The 16,744-nt window shown below is 46.6% G+C and overlaps 1 protein-coding gene across 3 annotated transcripts in view; it reads left to right on the top strand.

Annotated features, from left to right (window-relative positions):
• Positions 1-10,906, top strand: part of SPECC1 (sperm antigen with calponin homology and coiled-coil domains 1) — a gene marked incomplete at both ends in the record, with an annotated part of 179,832 nt that extends 168,926 nt beyond the window's left edge. For all 3 annotated transcript variants that reach the window (XM_079724746.1, XM_079724747.1, XM_079724748.1), the window contains 2 exons: positions 2,705-2,764; positions 10,817-10,906. In XM_079724746.1, coding sequence (XP_079580872.1) covers positions 2,705-2,764; positions 10,817-10,906 — 150 coding nt within the window. The remainder of the gene's footprint in view (positions 1-2,704; positions 2,765-10,816) is intronic.
• Between the last annotated feature and the right edge of the window lie 5,838 nt (positions 10,907-16,744).

Below are 16,744 nucleotides of genomic sequence, written 5' to 3' on the forward strand. Positions count from 1 at the left end.
AGTTTTTTGCCGTGCTCTAGTGTTTCCCGTGACCTGGTACCTAGTACAGAGAGTTTGCCTCAGTGTCCAGCGGACCCCTTAATCTTCAGGCACCAGATGTGCCGGAAAGGACAGAAAGGGGAAGTGGGGAAATGTATAAAATTCTGTAGAAAATCTAAATGCATAAAATTACGAAATTCTGCTGAGCAACAGAAAACATGAATACATAGGGAAACATTCGTCTCCCAATTATACTTAATTTACCAATTTAATTAAAGTTTCATATAATCTGAATGACTTCAAATGAATTGCGGGAGGAGGCATGACCAAATGATTCTTAAGTTCATCCAGATGAAGAAGCATCAGAGAACAGCCAGAAAGGGTCTCAAAAAAGGAGCAACAGACGAGGGCTAAGTGATGTGGAGCCTCTAAAGTTCTAGGGGAAATTATTTTCAACCTAGAGTTCTGTATCCAGCCAGATTATTAACCAGGTGTGATGGTAGAAAAGAGAAAATTTCGTATATGAATGCATCCAGAAAATGTATCTCTCCCACAGCCTTTCTTTAAGAGGGAAACTAAGAATGTGCTCTAGTAGAATATGGTTCTCAGGGGAATTCCCTGGCGGTCCAGTGGTTAGGACTCTGAGCTTTCAGCGCCGAGGGTGTGGGTTCAATCCCTGCTCGGAGAACTAATATCCCGCAAGCTGCCATAGGGCGCAGCCATAGATAGATAGATAGATAGATAAAAAAATTTTTTAAAAGAACAGGGGTATTATCTAAAGACTGACATGAGGTTTGTGGACAAAAAGTGTCACCTGCCATATCAGTAAACAAAGGATGTTGCGGCCATCAAGCCCTCAGCCACTGCCCCCGCCCCGACCGTGTAACCTGCGGGGATCCAGGATGGAGGAAGAAAGCAGGATACGGGCCCTAGATAGTGAAGGTACATTTCAGAGAAATGATTTCAGTGAGCCCAGACTCTTGCATCTTCCCATGCATAGAAAGGTGCTAAACTCACTAGCCTGAGAAGTTTGTTTTTTTCTTTTTTTTTTTTTTTTTTTTTTTGTGGTACGCGGGCCTCTCACTGCTGTGGCCTCTCCCGTTGCGGAGCACAGGCTCCGGACGCGCAGGCTCAGCAGCCATGGCTCACGGGCCCAGCCGCTCCGCAGCACATGGGATCCTCCCAGACCGGGGCACGAACCCGTATCCCCTGCATCGGCAGGCGGACTCTCAACCACTGCGCCACCAGGGAGGCCCTGTTTTTTTTCTTTAATTAGCAGAAATCTTTTGATATTCAACTACCTGGTTTGTTTTTGAAAAACTCCTGTGTATTCTGGCTTCTCCCTGACCTCTTCAGAACAATCCCTTCAGAGCTATCTGAGAGCCTGTCTCCCAGGCTTAAGTCCTCAGTATGTCCACCAAATAAAACATCATTCTCCACTTATAGGTTGTGCTTTTTTTTTTTTTTTTCTTCAGTTGACAGGTTCTGGAGGACTCCAGGGCTGAAGGGTTTCATAGAATAATGATACGATTAAGAGCTTGGGGGTCTAATAAAGGGGTGCAATGAGAGAACAGAACATGTTAGAACAGAAAGTCAGTTTGGTACAAAGAGAATATCATGGATTGTAAACCATAGTCAGAAAGATAAGAAACCAGAAGATGAGAAGGAGGCACAGTTCTTCTCCCAGCAAGAAAAATCCCAACAAGCAGAACTGAAAGCAAACGGACTTGAAGACAGTCAAGGTCCAGGTCTGGAGCACACTGAAACGTGGTGTGGTTTTGAGCCATTGGTCGAGTTACAAAGAAGAAAATCATTTGGAAGAAATGTTTTGAGGGGCACAGCATCACGACTGTGGAACCGGGGAGAGGAATCTGATCTCAGCTGCTGTGTAAACACCACTTACTGTGTTCAGCCTTCAGAGTCCTTCTGTTAAGAGGGTGCTGAACACTTAAGTGTGGTTGAAGAAAAGGAAGCAAATTCCATCAGCTTTAACAGTTTAAAACTTGACAAGGTGGATGAAAGGCAAGGGAACTTCTTCCTTATCATACAGAGTGGAGTCGGGAACTGCTGTCTGTAATTGATGGGACAAGAAATGGAGGTTTAAGGAAAATGGTTAAAGTCACAAACATAAGTAACATGAGCTATGTGAGTATAATGCAGGGAGGAGAGAGGTACCTAAGTCCTCATTTATCTTGGGAAGAAGTTAGAAGCCAATGCCTCTATTTTGGACATCAAGCAACGGTGCTGTGAGCAGTTACAGAGATATGGAGGAGATCACCAGAATTAAAGAGAGAAACAAAAAGTTCTTCTCCCGAGGACCAGGATTGAGGGAAGCAACAGTTTTTCATATGACTATGTTTAACGATGTGTACATATTACTTGGGTAATTTTTTTGGTGTAACACCATGATTAAACAACTTGATACACAACATAATGTGTATGTCATAAATCTTGACAAAGCAAAAAAATAAATAAATAACCGAATTAACAAAAATGTATCTTTGATGGTCAGGAATGAATCAATAATGTCATTTTTAGTGACAACGGTAACCTGTTAATCTTTTTTTCCCCATAAACTAAGATCATTGGTTGCATATTTGACTTCAAAACTTAAATGTTTTATAAACAGTAGGTAATCTTTATAGGAATGTCAGTTGGTGTTTTTTCCTAGCAAAAGCTATATATTTTTAGTGATAATTTCATTGTCTTTGTCTTTTTAACCTAGAAAAGAAATCTATTGTTGGCATTTGAAGCAGCTGAAAGTGTAGGCATCAAACCCAGCCTGGTGAGTATCCTCCTTCGTGTCCTTGTGATACTTTGTTCTAATCATATGAGGAAGAACTTTATACCATCTACTAAATAATTTTTACAGAACAGTGAAATCCATCTGCTGAAGATATGTTAGTCATGATTCCTAATGAAAATTATCCAGTTGGTCTGACCACATGTGATTTAGAGTGTTTTCAGTGAAGATTTCACTGTGGATAAATTTCAGTTCTAGACTGAATTATCATTAAAACCCTCTTGTTCAAGGCACCTAGAAATCTGAATAAAATGTAATTTAAAAAATATCAATACATAGCTGATCTCTGAAGAAAGACTGGGAAATAACCAGATGCTGGAAATTAAAAGAGGAGTGAAGACCAGAGCCCTGAGGCATGTGCTGGGACTCTGGCCACCCCCAGGGTTGGAGCTGGGGTGGTGGAGGGAGCTCATAGTGAGCGGGCATCTGAAGGGTATAGGCTGTGGTTCTTGCCCACGCAGGGGCAAGAGACAAGGCCCTGAGCTCCTGTAAACAGTGCATTAGTCCTGAGACCCCTGCACAAAACCAAGGCTCACAAATGCTACTCTTAGTGACGGGGAAATAAAAATCTTCACCTTCCAGTCCAGGGAGGTGATAAGGAAGCTTGGTCTCCTCCTGGGATTTTTTGGTGGCCAAAAAAGGAAAATCTCCTGTAAGGAAAGAAAACTGGGTCAGACGAGGTTTGGAGTCCAAATTTATAATATCTACTGCAAGCAGCCCCCGGTTTATACTGTCTCTGCTGTAGGAGGCTCCTGGGCCGGTAGCACAGAGGCTGCTGAAAACACACTCACAATCCAGAATTACAAAACGCTCAAGAAAATGATCTACTTGACAACAAGGACTTACTGTATAGCACAGGGAACTCTACTCAAATTCTGTGATAACCTACGTGAGAAAAGAATCTGAAATATAATGAATATATGTATATGTGTAACTGAATCACTTTGCTGTACACCTGAAAGTAACACTACACTGTAAATCAGCTATGCTCCAATAAAATTTTAAAAAAGAAAAGAAATCGATCTACTTGAGCTAGTCAGCAGCACCACCAAGAGGATCATCTACCAGAACTTGAGATAATAAAACAGGAAGAAAGAGACCTAAAAAGACTATGTTTAAACATATTAAAATCATAAGGAAAGAACACAGTACTATAAAAAAAAGACTTGGAGAAGAATCAAGTAAAACTTGTAGAAATTAAAATTTGGAATTAAAAATACCAGTTACCAGTTGGGCTGAAAACTGATTGGATACAGCAGAAGAGAGAACTGCTGAATTAGAAACTAGATCTAAGGAAATTACACAGAACATAAAACAGAGACATTTAAAAATGGAAAATGTAGTAGAGGGGTTTTATTAGTTAATTGGTTTTTCAACTTCAAGAAATGGAAAACCCAACAGTTGCTTCAACCATAAATATATATACGTGTGTGTGTATATATATGTGTATATATGTGTGTGTGTGTGTATATATATATATTTTTTTTAGTTTCAGGAATGGTTCACTGCACAATGTTATAATCAAGGACCCCAGAATGTCTCTTCTCTTCACTCCACCATCTTTAATCTGTTGGTTCTTTGTCCTTAGACTTGTTTCTCTATGGTTGAACATGACTACCAAGCTCCAGACATCACTCCTGTCTGCAGGGCAGGAAGGAGGGAGAAGGGAGAAGAGCAAGTGCCTAACATCTTCCCCCTTTGATAAGGAAACCAAAAGGCTTCCCAGTGTCCCTCCAGCTCATTGGTAGTACTCTGTTATGTGGCCACACCAGCTGCAAGGGAATTTGGGAAAGTAAGCATATAACATTTCTCATTCTCTAAATTTAGCGGGAAGCCTTTCAAGGGAGAGAGAGGTTGGGAACATCTGATAGTGTCTGTCACAGAGCTTAAGAGGCATGGAAGATAAAGTCAGACCATGTCTAAGTCCCACGTCCAGTGGGAATTCCAGAAGAAGAGGAAAGAAGAAGAGACATAATAGTTGAAGAAGTGGTGCCTGAAATTTTTCCAGAATGATGAAAAACCACAGATTCTTAATGAATCTCAAACAGGATGAATAATACAAAATATCCATCCAGACACATCATCACATAACTGCAAAAAAAGCAAAGACATATAATCTATAAATAATTTCTACTAACCAATAATAATAATTAAAAAAAACCTAGTAGAAAATTATCAAAGTCTGGAATAGACAACTCACAAATGGCCAGTAAACATTTAAAAAGATGTTCAATCTTACTAGCGATTAGGAGAATCTCAGTTGAAGTAACAGTGAGACATACTTGTGTAGCCTCAGAGGATGAAATGACAAAGGGAAAGGACAGCTATCATAGGAATTTTAGTACTATGACAGTGTACGCCAAAGTGTTTGAAACAGAATGGGCAGTTTTCTAAAAAAAATATGTAAATACATTCCTTCAAATAGTAAATGTAAATATTTCTCCAAAACTTACTTAGAAAGAAGTAGAACTTTAACCTTTATTAAAGAGGTGAAATTCATTGTTTTAAATATAGTCACACACACACAAACAAAAAAATCCCAGTAAGCCCAAATTCCACTGAACCTTTAAGAAACAGGTGTCCCTATTGTGTAAATACAAGTCTAGAGAATCTAAAAAGTAGTGAGGGGACTTAATGTCTGGCCAAGATAGCGTAGCAGAAACCTGATTTATCTTCTGAAACACTAAACAGCTAACAAGTAACCACAGATAATTTACATAAGGAATCAAAGACACAATGAGAACTTGTTAGAAGATGATATTATACACAGAATACGGTTTTCTTTGTAGTGTTACAGTTAATATTTGCTTTTTAAATTTAACATTTTTTCCTATTTTTCATCTCACATACTACTGTAGTGAAAGCTGGGGAGCAAATGAGATCATCTTGTTGAACTAATAGTCAGAGCCAGCAATTTCATTTGTAGAGATGTCTCTGAGGAGCTACTGACAAACATCATGATGAATCTCAAAACCATTTAGGAATGTTTGTGAGCAATTTAACCTGTTTATGCCATCAAGAAAATAGAAGCTTCCTACATTATTAAATTTGCTTTACAGTATCGTGAGATGGATTGAAAAATAATATATTTAATTACACATGACATTTTAAAAATACACCCAATCAGAATTGACAGCAGTAATAATCCCAAGTTCTTGGTCAAGTTCTGTTACTAGATTAGTCAGGAAAAAAAATTCCCTTATATGTGTATATTCTAGCAAATATAGGTTTCTGGGTTTACCATGTTAGCAAGGAAGAGATTTTTTACAAGTGAAAACCCTACAGTGTTCCCCAAATTTTAGAATGCATTCCTTCCCAGCCACGGTGTAATATAGAAGTTTAACACCCCACATCACAGGTGGAACAACTCCTCACAGGAAGAATAGGAGAGAGAATATGTGTGATACTGTTGCCACTGCTGTAAAAGCAGCCAGCATGTGTGCCCTCCGAGGGTTGATGTGTTCGTGCCTGCTGAGGTGGGCACACCCGCACTAGGTCACACGGTCTGTGAGGGTGTTGCTTGCTGGGTGAGCCAGTGTGTCCACCAGAATGGTCACTGCTCACACAGCCTGAGGTCTTCAGGTCACCTGGGAAGGGAGGTCATTACAGCTCAGGCCTTTATGGGGCTATCAGAATGATTCCTTAGGCATAACTGGGCCTGATCTGTAGCATAAACTTTATAGAGGCTACTTAGACAATTAATTCACTTACTATGTGCATGTTTACTCTGTGCCGGGCATTTTCCATGTGTTGACTCATTGGTCCTCTCAAAAGTCCTGCAACGTAGATGCTCCTTGTGGGTGGGACACTGAGACAGTGCGGTTCCATGAAAGGGCACATGGCCAGTGAGGAGCAAAGACAAGGGTCAAGGAGGCCAGCTGTTTCCAGAGCCCACGTCACATCTCACCCCTCCGTGACCCTGCCTCTGGGCAGCCATGCCCACCTGGGCTCTGAAAGCACAATTTATTCATAGTCTGTGGAGCATGTGTGTGTTATATTGTAATTTCTCTGATTATAAAGCTTATCTCCATCCCCACCAAGACCCCTGAGGACAAGAAGCCCCGTCGTTTTTCTTTTTATCAATTATTTTTATTGTGGTAAAATACACATAACTTGCCCCAAGTGTCTGCCCTTGACCAGCACCACTTTGCCTTGATTAATAGAGCTTTATAAATTGTGACATCAGGTCTTCCAACTTTATTCTTCTTTTTAGAATTGTTTTGGCTATTCCGGTACCTTTGCCTTTGTAAATTTTAGAATCAGTTTGTCGCTATCTACTCCCAAAAAAAGCTTGCTGGGATTTTGATTGGGGTTGCATTGTATCTGTAGATGAGTTGGGAGGAATTGCCATTTAAACAATACTCCGTCTCCAAGCTATGAACCTAGAATATCTCTCCATTTCTTTAGAACTTCTTGACTTCTTTCATCAGTATGTTGTAATTTTCTGCATGTGGTGGTTTATAGTTTTCTGCATGGAGAGTTTTTTGGGGGCCATTTTAAATGGTTGGGTTTTTTTTTTTTTCATATGCTGTTGTTCATTGCTGGCATGTAGGAAAGTTGTTGATTTTGTGTCCTGAGACTTGGCTAAACTTGCATATTAGTTCCAAGAGGTTTTTCTGGTAGACTGTTTGGAGTTTTCTGCATAGACAGTCATGTCATCTGCAAATAAAGACAGTTTAGTTCTTTCTATTCTGTATGCCTTTTGTTTCTCTTTCTTGCCTTACTGCACTGGCTAGAACTTCCAGTACAGTGCTGACTGGGAGAGGTGAGAGAAGACATCCTCACTTTGTTCTTTTTTGCTGATCTTAGCAGGGAAGTGCTCAGTTTCTCACTATTAAGTATGATGTCAGCCTTTGGGTTTTGTATATGTTCTTTATTAGGTAAAAGAAATACCCTTCTATTTCTGGTATTTTGAGAGCCTTTATTCTGAATAGTTATTGAATTTTGTATAATGCTTTTTCTGCATCTATTGATATGACCATATGGTTTTTCTTATTAGGCTGTTAGTATAAATAACACTGATTGATATATGGATGTTGAAGCAGCCTTGCTTTCCTGAGATGAACCCCACTTAATCATGATTCAATTGATAATATTTATTAAGGATTATTGTGTCTATGTTCAAGTGAGAAATTGGTAGTTTTTTTTGTAATGTCTTTGTCTGGTTTTGGTATTAGTATTGGCGCTGGTTTCACAGAATGAGTGAGGAGGTGTTCCCTCCTCTTTTGTTTCCTGGAAGAGATTGCGTAGAATTGGTATTATTTCTTCCTGAACTGTTTGGAAGAATTAACCAGTGAAGCCATCTGGGCCTGGTGTTTTCTTTTTTGGGAAGGTTTTAAGCTACTAAATCAAACAAGTGTCATGCACTAGCAGATTTTTTTTTTTTTTTTTTTTTTTTTTTGCGGCACATGGGCCTCTCACTGTCGCGGCCCCTCCCGTTGCAGAGCACAGGCTCCGGATGCGCAGGCTCAGCGGCCATGGCTCACGGGCCCAGCCGCTCCACGGCATGTGGGATTCTCCCGGACCGGGGCACGAACCCGTGTCTCCTGCATCGGCAGGCAGACTCTCAACCACTGCGCCACCAGGGAAGCCCACTAGCAGATTTTTACTGATGCGGCATACCCTCTCTTCTCCTGAAAGATACTAAATAATTTCTTCAGACACGTTCAGATGTCACGTTAACCATGTACCAAAATATTTTAAAATTTAATTATTGTTAGGTTCAGACCTATCGGATACTCTGAGTAAAACAGTGAATATTGATCAGACTTCCGAATCCTCTCTGAGCAGGAAGACGCGTCCTTGCCCCCCTTGGAGGGAGGTTTGCCGATCCTCCAGCATCTCTGGGTCGTCCTTCTGTTCTCAGAGCTCATCTGCCTCTCAAGTGCTCGATTCCTCACCACTTCTTCTCTGTATCGTCATGTTGGCAACCCTTGTGTTGTAAGAATTTCAGCTCTTCATGCATCATCAGTCTGTGTGCACAGTCCTGACTGCAGTGTTTTAGGTGGAAGGAGACTTCTCCCTCTTGGATTCTGTGAACGCTTTGTTTTCCTTTTCAGATTGTTCTAGGTACATCTGTGTGGAACGTTCCATGCATTTCTTTTCCACCCCTTTCCCATGACCAATGCTGTGCTGATTTCTTCGCATAACCAGGGAGCAAAATCAGTAAAATATGTTTAGATGTTGAAACAGAAGCTAGATGGCTGGTTCCAGGCCTCAGCCAGTTCTGACCCCGCCCAGGAGCAGATGTGCTAAGTTCAGCCTGCTTTTCCACTGCATCTCTGCTTCTGGCTTTATGCCAGGACCTTCCCTAGTGTTCTCCTGCGACCACAAAAGAATCCGAGTTCAGCCCCAAAGTGAATTATTAAATACGTTCAACAGCATGAATTTCAGGAAGGCCTGGCCAAGCAGTAGACGGAGTGCGGTCCTGCCTGCCGCTACTCCCGGCCTCTGCCTCTGCCTGCTCATTGCCAACAAAATGAGGGGGAAACAACAATAAAACAGTGAATGGTGACCCTTAATTCTGATAAAACAGCTTTCAATCGGTTCAGGACTTTTGTGGCACGAATCCAACAGAAGGAAGCAGTACCGCACAGAGGAGATGCTCATTGCAAAGTCTGTGTGGTGAAGAAGGGACCACAGTCACATGCCATGCACTGAGAGGACAGGGGAGAGTCATGCCCCTGGACGCGGCACAGCTGCTGAAGTGACAGAGCACAGTTGTGTGGGAAATTGTGTATGAAAAGTGTTCAGTGACAAAGCACAGGGCACACAGTGACGGAGCGTGTGGGACACAGGTGTGCGTTCAGAGGTAGCTTGGAGAGGTGGGAACCCCTTTACAATAATGGAATCGCGGTGACTCTTTTCAAAACTTTTCTTTTATTGAAGTCTAGTTGATTTACAATGTTGTGTTAATTTCTGCTGTTCAGCAAAGTGATTTAGTTATATACATATATACATCTTTTTCATATTCTTTTCCATTATGGTGTATCACAGGATATTGAATATGGTTCCATGTGCTCTACAGTAGGACCTTATATCCATTCTATAGATAATAGTTTGCATCTGCTCATCCCAACCCCCTCCTCCCTGGCAACCACAAGTCTGTTCTCTGTCTGTGAGTCCGTTTCTATTTTGTATATAGATTCATTTGTGTCATATTTTAGATGTTGGGGGTAGGAGTTAATTAATTAATTAATTAATTATTTCTGTGTTGGGTCTTGGTTTCTGTGCGAGGGCTTTCTCTAGTTGTGGCAAGCGGGGGCCACTCTTCAACGCGGTGCGCGGGCCTCTCACTATCGCGGCCTCTCTTGTTGCGGAGCACAGGCTCCAGACACGCAGGCTCAGTAGGTGTGGCTCACAGGCCTAGTTGCTCCGTGGCATGTGGGATCCTCCCAGACCAGGGCTCGAACCCGTGTCCCCTGCATTAGCAGGTGGATTCTCAACCACTGCGCCACCAAGGAAGCCCTGTGTCATATTTTAGGTTCCACATGTAAGTGATATCATATGGTATTTGTCTTTCTCTGTCTGACTCACTTCACGTAGTATGGTAATCTCTGGTTGCATCCATGTTGCTACCAGTGACATTATTTCATTCTTTTTTATGGCCGAGTAGTATTCCATCATATGTATGTACCACATCTTCTTTGTCCATTCCTCTGTTGATGGACATTTAGGTTGTATCCATGTCTTGGCTGTTGTGAATAGTGCTGCAGAGAACATTGGGGTGCATGGATCTTTCCGAATTATGGTTTTGTCCAGACATATGCCCAGGAGTGGGATTGCTGGATCATAGGGCAATTCTTATTTTTAGTTCAGAACTTCTTTTAATGTTCATTGTCATGTTGTTAAAATATGGGAGTGGCGGGAGGTCAAGTCTAATGTTTCCTAAAAGGGACAGCATCTCTTGAACAAACGGGAAGGAAAAGCTTTTCTTTTCACTAAGCACCTTTAGCACCGGCTGGGTGTTGCCTGCACCTGCCGGCTGCATGGGAAGGCTTTGTGGCGCCCTATGACCTCTACCCTCTCCCGCAGGAGCTCAGTGAGATGCTGCACACAGACCGGCCCGACTGGCAGAGTGTGATGCAATACGTGGCCCAGATCTACAAGTACTTCGAGACGTAAGTCCGGAGGCAGCGCTTGCTGCTCGTCCCTGCTCCGTCCACCGCCCAGCTTGCCCAGTGCCAACACACACACAAGAAACAGCCAGGTCCACCACGCCCACCTTGAACGCCGACGCACGTGGCCCGTAAGTGGGGGGGGCCACGCTCTCTTGGGCCCCCCTTCTCCGCGGGAGCCCAGTGGTGTGTTCACTGGAGCTGCCCTGAGTCTCACGACAAACAGCATTTCCAAACCCCACCGTCTCTACTACAGATGCTGGCTTCTGCCTCTATAAAAACTCTGCACTTGACACCTTCCAGCCCGCTCCAAAATAAAACACCCAACAAAACACAAAAAGACAAAGTTTGCTCTCAAGCAACCCTGAAACACATGAGCGCCCTGCGTTCTGGGGAAATGACTTGCATCCTCAGTAAGGACTTCACCACCTTTAGGTCTCCTGTCCCTTATTTGATTCTTTGGGTGGAAGATCAAACTTGAGATGCAAAGGAGCCCCTGGGTAGTTTGCTGGGTGTCCCTGGGAGGGACAGGAGGATGTGTGTCTGGGACGCAGTCACACCAGGACCCCGTGCTCAGCGGCGGCGGATGGGAAGCCTCCGTGACTGTCACCTGCTCCAAGTGTCCTGCACGTATTCACACCCCATCCACACCCACACGTTTGCCCCGCACGGAACCTGACAAAGTTGGACAGACAGAAGGGACTGGCCTGTGCCGGCTGGGGTCCTCGTGCTTTTGCACAAACAGCTGGAGGACGTGTATTTCTTGGGATGCTGGGCGGACGGTGATGTAAACAGTATTTCAACTCTGGCTGTGGTTTTAGCCCTTCCCCAGGCCACCTACATTTGCACAGCAAAGGAGGCCCTGGGGGCAGGCAGAGCCGGCTGGGGTACAACTGAAGGAGGCAACTCAGTTTCCCTAGAGCCTGCAGTCACCCTAAGCGGCAGCAGAGCCCTCTCCAGAGCCGCCCTCTGCCTGGGAGGTGCAGGTGCAGGTAATCACCTGGGCAAATAAGTGTACATCACATAGCAAATGAGGTTCACCCCGGCCCAGGGGGATCCCGCAGCTGCTTACATCAGCGCCCGTCGACCAGGGTCCTTCCCACGGCCCCAGAGTCCAGGGCAACTGGCCCTGCGCAGTACTCCCTGCAGGCTGGTGGGAGCCCTTGTTCATAGCTGGGGCCCCATAGGTCCCTGTCCTGGGGGCGGCTGAGCTCGGCCCTCCCTCTCGGCCGCCTTGGAAGAGGCATCCGGGTCCCACACGGCACCCATCCCTCCTCCTCAAGCTGCCGAGGCCACTGGCTGGGGTTCTTCTGCAGGGGGCTCGTTGAAAACACACACTCCTCACCTGCCCCAGCGTGGAGTCAGAGTACTGCGAAGGGGACCAGGGTTGTGTTCTGTATATTTTCAAAGTCCCCGAGAAGCACTGAAAGGAGAGAGTCTGGTGACGGTGGCTGTGATGATTTGTCTTCACGTGGAAGCTGGAGGCACCACCCGGACAGGTGTAGCTCACGCCTTCCTGAGGGGCGGTCCCCTGAGAGATACTCCCAGTGTCTCCTCGTCCCCTGACCCTGCCTTGCTTGCTGGATGGGCGCACCCCAGGAGTGGGGTTGGGCCGTTGCTGGTTGTGTGCAGCCTGGGGTCACCGTGGGGCTCCGTGTGGGAGGGGCCGCTGCTGCCTCAGGGCGCCTGGAGGGGCCTGGGCGCTGCCGTGTCCTGTCTTCAGCGATCACTGAGGAGGATTCGGAATCAGCACGGAGCCTCTGCGGTGGAGGTGTTGCTGTTTCCCCTCCCCCCATGCTGGAGCTGCTGCTGCCTTTAGGCTAAAAAGAGGAGAGAAGGCCACGTGCAGTTTGTTCTTATGACGCAAAGAGGTTGCCTGACTGCTTTGCACCCTTAGGGCCCAGCGCACCTGTGTCCTGCCCGCTGGGACAAGGGTGGCCTTGGGGCAGGTCTGGGCCTGCGGGCCAGGGGGTGCCGGCTCAGGCCTTCCAGCGCTGCAGGGCCAGGGCCGGGGGTGGGGGGCGGCTGAGTAGGTCAGGTTTTAACTGGGGAGCTCGGAGCACAAGGTGAGTGTGGAAAACTTGAGAACACACGGTGGTTACTGTCAGCAAACCGCATCCTCCCCAGTTTTCTGTCCTGAGGTTTTCAGAGGCCACAGTATCCGTGTTACTTCCCATCTTCCTTCAGCCAGTACTTGGTCATTTAAAATTATTTGGTGGCTCTACAGATCCTTTTTCCAAAAAATGTATTATTTTTATACACAAGATAGATGCAGAATGCAAGACCCCCCCAAGAGTGGAGGAGTTTTGTTTTGTTTTGTATTTTTAAAGACATGAAGAGAAGTCCATGGTTCTTTGCGTTGTGAGTTGTTTCACGGCTGAGGGTGGCTCCGCGGCCCCTGCCCACAAGGCCCAGTGTCTGGGGAACCAGGCAAGTTCACCCACCTCCCATCGTGTCCCTCCTCATTTCAGAAACTACGATGGCCTTTGGTTTTCGTTCTTCACCCAGCTGTTGTTTTATAGCTTTTGTTGATTCCACCCAGAGGATCCTGAGTGGCTCACACCTGGCGTCACGGTCCCCAGACCCATGGGCTGCTTTCCCAGTCCCCCTCCACGTCCCCGGGGACAGGCACCGCGCTGCCTAGGGATAGAGGTCTCGGTTGTCAGATACAAGCCCCATTGCCAAATCCAGCCTTAGTTCTTCCCAGCCCAGAGCTCGAGGGCCATTTGAGAGGAGCTGACCAGTGACATGCGGCAAAGGACAGGACCCAGCAACCTTTTTATAAAGGATTTTTTTTTTTTTGCGGTACGCGGGCCTCTCACTGTTGTGGCCTCTCCCGTTGCGGAGCACAAGCTCCGGACGTGCAGGCTCAGCGGCCATGGCTCACGGGCCCAGCCGCTCCACGGCATGTGGGATCATCCCAGACCGGGGCACGAACCCGCATCCCCTGCATCGGCAGGCGGACTCTCAACCACTGTGCCACAAGGGAAGCCCTATAAAGGATTTTTGATATCGCGTGTGCCTGGCATCACTGTGGGTTTCACTTCTCTGACCCAGGTTAGAGTTGTGCTGTCCCGAGTAGCTCAGTAACTTCGACTGCATGAGTGGAATGCAGCAGTGCGTTTGTGGCCTCATTTCTGCCAAGGGCACAGACCGTGCCCAGCGCTGTCAGGACGCAACAGAGGCGTGTGTAACTGTGAATGTGGACGCGTGCGATGTATGGCTCTGTAATATTTCTAATAAATATATTTTGTTTCTGTCTGACTATGAACTTGTCCCAGTGACATTTATTGTTACTATTTTCTCAAAATGCCAGGCTTCCTTCAGTCTGTTTTCAAACCGGTATCTTCGCGTCCCTGTTGCTCACTGGGCCGTGGTCCCCACTGCAACTGCCGGGGGTCACCAGACAGGACTGGGTCCTGACGCCCCTTGGCCCCCTCCCCTGCACGGCCCCTTGCTGTGACCGCGGTTTCCCGGGGACCCCGCCCTCCAGGGCCGCGAGGGGTGCTGCAGAGCTGCTTGGACGTGCCCACTGGGGGTGGGGGGCAGGAGGGGTTATACCGAGATCGCGGAGGCAGAGTGAACACGAACTTTAACGGACCAGGGATGCTGGTGTGTGCTGACACCAGGACACTGAGCGAGCGATTCGTCAGGTGACGTGTGGTCTTCGGGCACCACTCGGAGGCCATCCTTCATGGTGCCTTTGGGGACCAGCCCTGCCCACAGGAGAGGAGAGAGGAGAAGCCTCTCTACCTCCTCCTCCTCCTCCCAGGGAGGCCCCACACACTGGCCTTTCCCTCCTGGGGGACTCCGTCTTCCCAGGACAGCACAGCCTGGGATGAGGGTGTGACAGGCCCGGGCCCAGGATGGTGGCCGCCAGCCACTTCCTCTGGGCCGTCAGGTGCCGCGCGATGCTGCACCCAGAAGATACCAGGCTCCCCATGTGATGACCCAAAGCCGTGTCAGCGGCTCAGCCCGCATACATGCGTGCGCGCCCACACACACGGACGCGTGGACATTTGGTGGATGGCCAGTGCCTCGGCCGTTGCCAGTCATCCCTCCGTGGTTTGGGGTCTAGCGGGGAGGTTCCTGGTCTGTGGGCCTGGGCCCCTCTCTGGACAAAGCACAGCCCGTGTGTACTGAGTCTGCTTCCGGTGGGTCTGACCCACAGCCCGTGCTCCTGGTGGCGTCTCGTGACTCAGCCTGAGTGGCTCTGAGCTGCCCGAGGGGTCTTGGCCGGCCCTGGGCACCTTCCATGGTGCTTCTGCTGTTCCTGCCGCAGGGTACTCAGCTCCCCAGGGCAGAGCCGCATCTTCATTTGTTCAGATGACGAGATCAGATGTATTACAGGGCCAGGGGTATTTTCAACCAGTCTGAGCTTGCAGTCCTGTAAGCCAGGGTTTTAGACCTTATCTCCTAGACCAGCTCATGCCCCTCAGGGTCTCAAGACAAGTTTGAAGCTGTGCACTATGACTTTTTTAGGGAATCTTTTATTTTGAGGGCCTAAATTTTTTATTTGAAGTCTTAAAAATGTTGAGAATTCTACATTCCCTTCACAGCATATCAGTGAGTTTCATATTAAAATGGTGACTTTTCCCCTAAAAAAATCTTCGAGTAACATCGACATGCCGGCAAGGTTCAGTTCATCACCTCATCCTAAAGCCATGTCCTGTGGTGTCGAGAGCCCACAGGCCTGCCTGCGAGTCCGGGGCGTGAGTCCAGCTTCGGGGCGCGAGTCCAGCTGAAGAAGCGCAAAACTGGCCATAAAGGTGAGTCACAAATTGTGTAACTGCAGGCATCTGGGAATAGAAAACCAGGGAGCACGGTGGTCACCAGCCTCCTTGGAGCCCCTTTCTACACGTTTCTGGAAAGGTTCTCCTCTGGAGCTGTTTGCACATGGCAGTGTGCCAGTTTGCACATGGCAGAGGAACCAGACTGGATTCCAAGAACATTTGCTGGCCTTCCCATCCTCCAGGCTGAGTCAGCTGGAACCCACCTGCGTTTCATTGTCTGTGTCCCCAGCCCATGGAGGATTCCTCCCCTACTTCAGACAATGGAAACCTGTCTCCCAGCAGAGAGCAGACTCGTGGAGCCTGGGGATTTGGCAAATGTGGATCGGACCTGGACCCAGGCATCTTCTCCCGCCTGTTCACAGTTTAAAGCAGCAGGCGCTCTTCCTTAACTTGTGACTCCAAGCTTGCTGCACAAGAGCAGAGATGTGGTGAGGTCTCTGCTGCTGTGAGTGGCTGTGGAAGATGGTACCCTCAGCAGTGGCAGCATTGCCGCCTTTGAAAGTGAAACTCCCATGAAACCAGAAGCCGGAAGATGCGTTTCCTGCAGTAGTGTAAATGTTGTTTTAAAGTGACAGTTGTTATTAAAATACATGTTCAGTACAGAAAATACCAAAAAGTAAAAAGACAATACAAAGCTCTGGGCATCACATCAAAAAATGGGTTACCAGAATTAACCTCCTTTTGGTATTTTATTTTATGGATCATTTAGGATTGGATTAACCTATAAGGAATAGAGAGACCTGAGCAATACTATCTTAGGTAAGAAACTACTTATTTCTCACCAAAAAGAGAAGAAGTCCAGAGGTGGAAAGTCCAAGGCTGGTATGTTAGAGTCATCAAATCCTCAGGGACCCAGACCGCTTTCTACTCTGACATCCCCAAGGAAGTGGCATTTGTCCTCATGAGCTAAGATGGCTGCCAGAGTTCCAGTCATCATAACTGTATTCCAGGTGGCAGGATAGAGGAAGAGTGCCCTGTCCCTTTTAAGTCTTCCTAGAAGACCCATTTAACACTTTCACTTATATTTCATTGGGCAGAATTTAGCCTCATGG

This window comes from Hyperoodon ampullatus (genome assembly GCF_949752795.1).
Source record: "Hyperoodon ampullatus genome assembly, chromosome: 19".
NCBI classification, from domain to species: domain Eukaryota; kingdom Metazoa; phylum Chordata; class Mammalia; order Artiodactyla; family Ziphiidae; genus Hyperoodon; species Hyperoodon ampullatus.